The sequence below is a fragment of the Aedes albopictus genome, chromosome 2 (genome assembly GCF_035046485.1).
Source record: "Aedes albopictus strain Foshan chromosome 2, AalbF5, whole genome shotgun sequence".
In the NCBI taxonomy this organism is placed as follows: domain Eukaryota; kingdom Metazoa; phylum Arthropoda; class Insecta; order Diptera; family Culicidae; genus Aedes; species Aedes albopictus.
In genome coordinates this window covers 116523069-116532552 of record NC_085137.1, presented here as the reverse complement: position 1 = coordinate 116532552, position 9484 = coordinate 116523069, and the positions used below count along the sequence as shown (strand labels likewise).

The 9484-nt window shown below is 41.5% G+C and overlaps 3 protein-coding genes across 3 annotated transcripts; 1 reads left to right on the top strand and 2 right to left on the bottom strand.

Annotated features, from left to right (window-relative positions):
- The first annotated feature begins 5409 nt into the window (after positions 1-5409).
- On the top strand, positions 5410-7385 carry LOC109419886 (meiotic nuclear division protein 1 homolog). Its single transcript, XM_062855044.1, has 4 exons — positions 5410-5549; positions 6604-6972; positions 7036-7188; positions 7246-7385. The coding sequence occupies exons 2-4, from the start codon at positions 6637-6639 to the stop codon at positions 7381-7383; spliced, it is 627 nt and encodes a 208-aa protein (XP_062711028.1). The 5' UTR covers positions 5410-5549; positions 6604-6636; the 3' UTR covers positions 7384-7385.
- Positions 5567-6136, bottom strand: LOC109420722 (zinc finger HIT domain-containing protein 1-like). The gene has a single exon (XM_029853028.2). It carries the CDS (start codon positions 6134-6136, stop codon positions 5651-5653), a length of 486 nt encoding a protein of 161 aa, XP_029708888.1. The 3' UTR covers positions 5567-5650.
- Positions 5994-7628, bottom strand: LOC109420724 (general transcription factor IIH subunit 5). The gene is made up of 2 exons (XM_019695179.3): positions 7412-7628; positions 5994-6411 (listed from the first exon to the last, which is right to left on the bottom strand). The coding sequence occupies exons 1-2, from the start codon at positions 7444-7446 to the stop codon at positions 6225-6227; spliced, it is 222 nt and encodes a 73-aa protein (XP_019550724.1). The 5' UTR covers positions 7447-7628; the 3' UTR covers positions 5994-6224.
- Positions 7629-9484: the final 1856 nt, after the last annotated feature.

The following is a 9484-nucleotide window of genomic DNA, read 5'->3' as shown; positions in this document are numbered from 1 at the left end:
GTAGATTTCTCGGTACCAAGATCCGGTCTGACTTGAAGATAACACCTTGTTGCAGTGACAATTCCTGCTTCAGAGCATAGTACTGGTGCAAGTCATCGTCCAACTCTTCTTTCCGTTCTGGCCATCCATCCATTAAGATTCGCGTTAGCTTACACAGTGTCCTATCCTCTTTAGTCGCTTGTGCTACAATCTTGAACCTTTCGTCAGAAAAGTTTATGAATTCAACCACATTTGTGTTCGCTGCATCCTGGAAAGCTGCTTCCACCTTCTCTACAGCTATGATGTCAGCATCCGTCATTCTGGCAACTTCATCTGTAGCCGTTCTGGATAACAGGTCAGCAATATGCATGTCTGCACCTTTTCGGTATCTAACCGTGATATCGTAGCGCTGCAGTGACATCCTCATTCGTTGTAGCCGCAATGGAGCAGTCGTGATTGGTTTCTTGAAAATTTCTTCCAGTGGTTTATGGTCCGATTCGACGACCACCGGACGCCCAGCTGCATATTGGTCGAACCGTTTACAAGCAAATACTATGGCTAAGCACTCACGTTCGATGGGCGCATAATTGCTTTCCGTTTTTGACAGCGTACGTGATGCATACGCGACCGGCCGTCCGTTCTGCAATAACGCGCAACCTACACCTATCTTGCTTGCATCGCACTGTATTACCAGATCCTCCGAAGCATCATAGTATCTCAAGACAGGCGTTTGTGTCACTAAGCGCTTTATCTGCTGGAACGCAGTTTCCGCTTCGTCGTTCCACTCGAACTCACTGTCATCTCTCGTCAATCTACGCAGTGGGGCACTGATGTCAGCTAATTTCGGCATGAACTTTCCCAAATACGTGCTTAGCCCCAGAAACGTCATCAGCTCCTTTTTGTTCTTCGGTGTCGGTATGCTCAAAATAGCTGAAATCTTTGCGGAATCTGGTTGCACTCCTTTATCGCTCAGCACATGACCGAAAAAAGGTACAGATGACAATGCAATCTTCATTTTCGAACGATTCACTTTCAGTCCTCTTTCTCTGAAACGCTGCAGCACTGCATTCAAGTTACGATTATGGTCAACCATGGCTTGTTCAACGGTATCACCACAACCGAAAACTATCACGTCATCCGCAATGCACCTTACTCCTTTAAGACCAGATATTAACTGCTGTTGTGCTTTCTGATAGATTTCCGGTGCGCACGACACTCCGAACGGCATTCTCTTCCACCTGTATACTCCCATCGGTGTCCAGAACGCGGTTAAGTCCGAGCTCGACTCATCCAGCTTCAGATGCCAAAACCCGTTCTTCGCGTCCAACACTGAAAACACTTTGGCCTTTGCAAAATCTGGAAGCATTTCCTCTACCGTTGGGATCTGATGATTATTCCGCTTTATGGCTCGATTCAGGTCCGGTGGATCCAGGCACAGTCGCAATTTGTTCCCTCTTTTCACCAGAACCAGATTACTGAGCCACTCCATATGCCGGTTTACTGGTTCGATGATTTGCTTTCTTTCTAAATCCGTTAATTTTGCCTTCAGCTCAGGTAAGTACGCCAAGGGAATTCTGCGTGGCTTTTGTTGTACAGCTGGAATAGAGGGATCTACTTCAATTTTGAAAGAGCCTTGAAATAATCCCTCACCCTTGAATACATCTGCGTACTTACTCAAAATCTGTTCACACTCTTTGCGCAGTGTGTCAACGCTGTATATGTCTTGTACTTTTATGATTCCAAGGTCAATAGCCGATTTCGATGAAAGCAACGGAGGACGCTTCTCTTTGACCACTATGAACGGTAGTGTCGTACATTCCTTCTTGAGTTGCACTTTCAGATCCACTTTGCCTTTCGGTACGATTATGTTCCCCGAATAACATCGAAGCTTGACATTCGTGGGCAGAATTTGACCTCCAACTTGCAACCGTTCCAGATCGATGTAGCTTACGACATTCACTCGGGCCCCGGTATCCACTTGGACATCCAGCAGTCGAATCCGTTTATCTTCTCCAACTATTTTCAATTGTACCATGATCTTGTCAGCTTCCATGGTCCGCTTGCTGTCGACCATGGCAATGTCCACGAACTCACACTGTTCTTCGCTATCCGAATCCTCGAAACTCGATACGTCATCTTGCAACTGACGGACGTTCCTCTGCAACGGATTCCGACGGAACTTTGATCGGCACATTCTCTTGAAGTGATTCATTTTTCCGCATCCTAGACACTTTTTACCGTAGGCTGGACATTTCTCCTTGTTCCTTTTGTGCTTTCCTCCACAGTATCTGCATGAATTTTCCAGCTTCGTCGTCTTGGTTACCTTGTACGCTTCACGAGATGTTTCGCCGGAGCTTGCTTGACCCGACATTTGCTCATACTTCCTCGCCAGCTCTTCGATTTGTTGGTGGTCTTTTATCTTCTTCAGCATATCGGACACCGGAATATCTCCCGCTCGCAGCAATTCCTTTCGAATTTGAGGATCCTGTATCCCGGCAACGATCCGATCCTTAAGGACTTCCTCTTGTTGATCTGCTGAAAAATCGCATGAAGCCGCTTTTTTCTTCAGTCGTTTTACGAAATCCTCTATTTTTTCGCCATCCCGCTGGCAGATTGTGTTGAGTTCTGCACGTTCGACACGTTTATCGCGCTTTGGAACCAAATGATCCTTGATTTTGTTCAAAATCGATGCCGTGCTGGCTTTTTCGTCTGGCGTGAGATTTAGCTCTTCCACTAACATCACACCTTCAGCTCCCATGACAGCCATCAAAATCGCCACCTGCTGAGCTGCCGGTTTGACAGCTACCCCTGTGGCTAACGCATAGTAGTCCCATTGCAACTTGAAAATCTTCACTGCTTCCTCATCATCCACTCCCAGCTTCAGGGGTGCGGGTACAGGGATGTTGCTCATGATAGGTTATGTCTCAAACACCACTCGTTTTCTCGAAATTATCGGACCGTCCGCTTCGAATTCGTCGGAAATCCAGTGACTATCGATTGTCCGCGATCCCGACCGTGGTATTCTCGCATCTATCAACTTTTCCGATTAAGTTTTATCCGTAAATTTGATAAACTTCTGACACCATGTTATCAAGTGATGTACACGGTTGTATGCTTATGTTAATGACTGGTTTATTCCAAGGTTATATATACAGAGGTATGCTAAATACAACACCAAGTGTTTCCAAGCAGATTGAGATACACATGGAAACGCATGGTTGTTGATGTCTACGCTTTTCATGTTAGGGGTCATTCAAATATGACGACCATAGTTTAGCGGGGAGAGGGGTGACACTCCATGTATTGAGCATACGGAAATAGCGGACCAGAGGAGCAAAAGGAGTCAGAAATGCCCGAAAAATGATGGACGTAATTTTTGAACGTTTTCATGCAGTGGCATCTTACCCCATGGCAGGTGGCCTTTTTGCACCACTTCCGTTTTACGAACCAGTTTTTGAAATCGCTATAAATCGATGAAAATGCATTAGTTTAGTGAATATTTTTGCTGAAGTATCGAGCAAATATTGCCTAGTTGCTGTTAACACTTTGGAAGCCTACACACTATTTTTAATTCGCTGGAAACCAGCAAAATTTTGCTGGTTTTTGACATGCTGTAGATACAGCAATCTATCCAGCAATATATTTTTACTGGATGTTCAGCAATGCGTTCTGACAGCATATTTTGCTGGTCAACCAGCAATTTTGTCCGCGCTCGATTCCGGCTGCATTTTTTGTTTGTTTTTTTTTCAAAAACAATAATTTAAATGTTTTCTAATTAGCTGAAATTTATTAGGCCAGCAGTGTACAAATGCAGGAAACAAACATAAAAACATGGCGCTTAATTTTCAATGCTGCCGATGACTTTTTTGTCGGAGTTTTCATGATTTCTGCTAGTTCTAAAGTCAGTTTGAAAGTCGGAATGAGGAGGCGAGGAACACTTTCTATAGAAAATTGTAAGTTTTTGACAAGTGTTTTGCTGGTTAGCCAGCTATTTCAATGTTTGCTGACTGTTCAGCTAGCAGTACCAATCTTTCAGCAAAATGTAATTTGCTGATGCTTATCCAGCAATTCGTTTTGCTGGATGAGAAAATCAAATTTTGGTGTGTAGTAAATGAAGCTATATATCATTGAAAACGATGAAAGTTTGAAAAATGGCATATTGCCCCACTTTCCCCTACTATAGTGTAAAAGGTGAGTCAGAATGTTTTTAAAAGTGTGAAAAGTGTGATATTTGAGGCTGCTGCAAGAAGTTTGTTTAGTTTTCAAGCTTGTAGCCGCGGTTGCTCTTCTTAGGCTCTTAATCAGCAATTGTGTTTACAAAAAGGGGCAGCGCGAACAACGATAATTAAGTGACACAGTACCACTGCTAATCAACATTGCTTGAATAAAAGTGTAACATTTTTATCGAAGAAACATGGTAACATCTTGTTGTTAAGCTATATCAGTGTAGTTGAATAAAATGATCAAGCAAAAGTTGTTAAATTTTAAATAAGCTACTTGTTCCATTGAAGATCTTATGTGGAATAACGGCATCTAATACGTTGGAAGCAGCTTGTATTCTATCATTATTAGAACACTATTAGACAAATGATGTGAATACCTAAGCAACTGTCTTTAAACTTTTATACCATTGGTTATTCAATGAGCAGAAATATGCTTTAGGGTTCATTCAAATATTACGTAACGCAAAATATGACAATTTTAGACCCCCTCCCTCCCCCACGTAACAACTTTTGTATGGAAGATTTTGAAATTTTGTATGAAGCGTAACACAGTGTTAGACCCCCTCCCTCCCCTCATTGCGTTACGTAATATTTGAATGAACCCTTAACAAACGTGCAGTTTCCACTGCATGAAACATTTATTCGCCATTTTGTTCAACAGAAACTCTTGTACAACGGTCGGCGCCTTTGTAGCACATTTAATCAACTGACATGCTTATTAATGATTTTGAATTGTTACTTGGGGAAGCTACTGATCCGGATCCTAAGGTATTATTCCCACTGGATTGTTGGAGAAGGTTTTTTCTTGCCACCTGAACACCCTGATGCTGAGTCCCCAGCTCGCGGAAAATTGTGCGATTTATTATTTATGAACAGTTTTATACATAGATACATACTAACTCAATAATAAATATAAAGTTTTCTAAAGATTTCATTAATATTAATCGTTGATTTCTTTACCAATATAAATAAGTCAAATTATTAAAATTCGGGAGTAAATCAAACACGAAAACAGTGTACATTTTTCCCTTTTTTCAAATTAATGTTTTTCAGGAAAATGGGTAAAATTCACTCGTCGGTCTGACGTACGAGTCCTTTACTCTTTTTATGAGTTCACCTAGTTACTCTCAAAGAGGGTACTTTTTCACCCTTTAAAGAGTACTTTGGTTTCTCAGTGTATTTCCTGATGTATTTAAAACTGGCCACACTGAATTGTGTTGATGGATGTTTGTAAACAAACAACCTTCAGAACTGGTACAGGTACACAGCAGTTTGTTTTCCAATTTTTTTCTAAAGCCTTGCTAAATTTTTAAAAATAAAGAAATATTACAGCACATATAAATAGAGGTAAGCAAACCAATGTATTTTTGGTCTTTTCATCAAACTTTTATTCAGAAATTTAAGTTATCTTTATCAATAAGGATTCTAAACACTCAACCACATCGCAACTACGCAGTCCATTTGAGACACCTCGTGTCCTGATGGGTTCCCAAACAACGCACCGAGCAGTACCGAGTTCCACAGGCCGTACAGGTATAACTGGATGGGAATCCACACACCGCACAGAAGTGCCGTTCCGGCAGCTTCGACGGCTGGGCAGCGGCCGTAAAGTAATTCGGTCCATCGGGCCGCTGCATTTTGTCCTCCTCCAGCAGTTGGGGAAAGTTTTTCCTATACTTTGCCCGGTAATACTCCGCCCCCTTGCTACGTTTGGTTTTCTTCTTGTTGCTGTTGCTACTGCTACTCACCCCTTCGAGATTGTCCTGGAATTTGGGAATTTTCTTCGACATGACCAAATCGGCGTGTGGATCTTCGTGATAGTTGTCCTGCTCGAGCGCTTCCAGGGCCTTGCGGGCGCGGCGCTTTCGGGAGGCATCATCCAGGACACGTTTTTTGTCCGCCTCACGGATCCGACCGGACTCCCTCGATGCCATTATTCTGTTCTGTTATTGTTAACTTAAGCCTACTGCGATAAATCTTATGAAGAGCACTGCTCTACTGCTAACCAGCTATCACGCCTGCTTAGGCTTCCTTTTCGTGCAAGGACACGCTGATACGGTCCATCAAATCGTCGACCCGGGCTTGTAGAGTTTCAATGATATCGGTCGAGATGAACAGGTGCCGTTCGTCCAGATCCTGAATGATGAATTTGCGTCCTAGGGATTGAGTTTCGTCCAGATGTAGCAGGAACTGTTTCATAGCCGGGTCACTGCAAAGAAAATGAACAGTTGAGTTTGGATACTCCTTAACACTCCATTTTGCGATAGTCATTGGAATGTAATAATTTTCACACAGCTAAAAGTTCATGTAAATTCACATTCCCTGTAAAAATTTAAACCCAATCGGTTCACTAAAACCGAGCACCATCTCATCTAGGTAAATTCAAATTTTATGATTTCAGTTATTTATCCATGCGAGAAAGTAGATCACAAAGATGTCGAAAAGAAAGAAAGGAATCTCAGCGGATGAGAAGAAATCCCTGCTGCTTGAAATATTCCATCAATCCAAAGAATTCTACCAGCTCAAAGATCTGGAAAAGGTTGCCGTCAAAGACAAGGGTCTGAAGGAGCAAGCCGTGAAAGAAATTCTACAATCGCTTGTCGACGAGGGCCAAGTGGAAACGGATAAAATTGGTTCCTCTCTGTACTACTGGTCCTTTCCTGGCAAAAAGCGAAAACAGAAGCAGCTGGAATTTGAACGACTTAAGCTAGAAGTGGAGCAATCGAATGAAAAAATCGTGGGGCTTCAAGAAAGGATACGGGCAACCAAGGTTCAATATAAATTCACATGAGCTAAGAACATTGTTATAAAATTAACCTTTTCTATGCCGTAGGAATCCCAAGGAGAATCCTCGAGAAGCGCAGACATATTTCAGAAATTGAACGATCTCAAACAAAAGGAGAAACGTCTGTCTTCACAACTTGAAAAAGCAAAATCGAAACAATCCGATAAGAATAACTTTCAGAAGATGAACAGGGATCTTCCGGTGTGTACCAACCATCCCAATCCGATTCAAATAAAACAATTCCTTATCTCCATACAGGGCCTGCACGATGCCGCCAACCGCTGGACGGACAACATATTTTCGATAAAGTCATGGTGTAAAAATCGCTTCAACATTCAGGAAAATCTCATGGATAAGCAGTTTAAAATTCCGCCGGATCTGGACTATCTAGAATAAAGCGAATAAACAACACGTTCAAACTTACCATTCAACAAGAACGCCTTTCATAACATTCACCATCGCTGATGACTAGAATGAAAGCTCCCTCCTTCCGGCAATTTTGTTGGATCCTTTTGCACTTTTTGATGCTGATTAATTGCCTAAAATGCTTCGTTCCTTATGAAATAATCCTAAATTTCACGAGAAATTCTCAACTTCTGCGAGGCTGCGACCGATTCCGCCGGGAAAACAAAAATAAACTGCGCTTCGATTTTGACAGCGCACGCAGCTGTCATTGTTTCATCGAGTAAAAGATGCGAGCAGCTATAGGGCACTGCATTGTTTTGAATTTGTATGGGATTTTGACGTTTCTTGGCCTTGTTGTTTACAAAATTGCTGTAAGAGTGAAAGAGAAAGAGAGAATTTCATGCATTGCCCTATTTTGGTAATCGAAAAGAAAAAAAGCTTTTGTTGGTCACTTTTTGAAAAGCGCTTAAATTACTTATGGGGTTGTACAGGGGATACTCGAAAAATAACTGGGACAGGTAAATAAAATTTTCACTTTTCAAAAAAATGTTCAACTCGCTGTAACTTTTCTAAAAACGCATCAAATATTCTCAATTTTTTATTTTTTCGATAAGGGCATCAAATATTTTAAAATTTTTACTGTAAGCAGTGCTGAAAATTTCATTTCGTCGTATCTAAATTCAACCACCTATACAGCTCATTTTAGAAGCTGAACCTGAGAATATGGTATATGAAAAACTTATGCGGCTAGACCAGTTCTACAAGAAAGTCACGGAAAACCCGCTATTTTTTGAATTTTTAAGGTAAATGTCACCTACCTTTGAAAAATGCCGAATGATATTCACCATGAATATCATTGGCGTTTTTCGAAGGTAGTCCGTGACATTTACCTTAAATATTCGAAAAATAGCGGTTTTCAGTGACTTTCTTGTAGATCTGGTCTAGCTGCACCAGTTTTTCATATACCATATTCCCAGGTTCAGCTTCTAAAATGAGCTATAGGTGATTGAATTTAGATATAACGAAATGAATTTTTCAGCACTGACTGTAAGCTCATCAACTAGTTGTGTATCAGTGGTCAAAATTTGGGAAAGATCGGGCCAATCTACACGAAGTTATAAAGGTCCTAGAAAAAGGTATAATTCGACACTGATTTTTCATTTGGGCCTAACTGCCATTTTCGAGTTCTCTTCATCGATTCTCTCTTTGTGTTATTATCGTCGCACCACCAAATCGAAGTCGTCGCTAAGCACATGCGAAGTTGCAGCTGCGAAGTAAATTTGAATCTTTTTTTTCTATTGCGCATCATTAAGCTAATTAAGAGCAACAATATGCACTAATCCAAATTGAGTTGCGACGTTTATAAGTAGGTTAAAAATCAATTTTCGCACGTTCGGTCACTTCGTATTTCGACCAAAAGCATAATATCACAGAATGTGTATTGAGTTTTCCAAAGATGTTTTGGTTGAAATGCGTAGAAATCGACTACATTTTGCTATGGAAACAAAAAGAATAATGTTTTTGTTTGTTTTGATCTAGTTATTAGCGAAAGAGAGAGTCGACGAAGAGAAATCGATCAAGTCAGTTAGACCCTTATGAAAAATCGTTGTCGAATTATCCGATAGCCAACTTTGATGGGTAGTACGGAGATCGCAAGAAATTTCTTGGCCTATCTCGATGCGTGGAAAATTCAGGCAAGGAATCGCTCAAGAAATGAGAAAGTGTCGCTTTATTTCGGATCCTAGTACGGAGCTGAAACGAAACGTCAAACCAAATGGGGCTTGCTGTGTTAAATTTCTTGACCATTCCGGTCACGGAAAAATAATGCACTGAACGAAAATTACTTGAGCGATTCCGTTTGAAGTGCATATTGTCGTCGCGGTTGAAACCCGAAGTTTCCCCACACCCGACAATCGAATTTTCTCAAAATCCGTATGTGAAAGCTAACGTCGGACGTAGTGCGCTGGACAGCGGACCTGGCCCTATATCCAGCGCACTGTGCCCGACGTACGTCCGACACACGGTTGAGGAGAAACATCGATTTTCGCGTGTCAAAAATTCCGATTTTCAACTGCACGAACAATACCTAGCA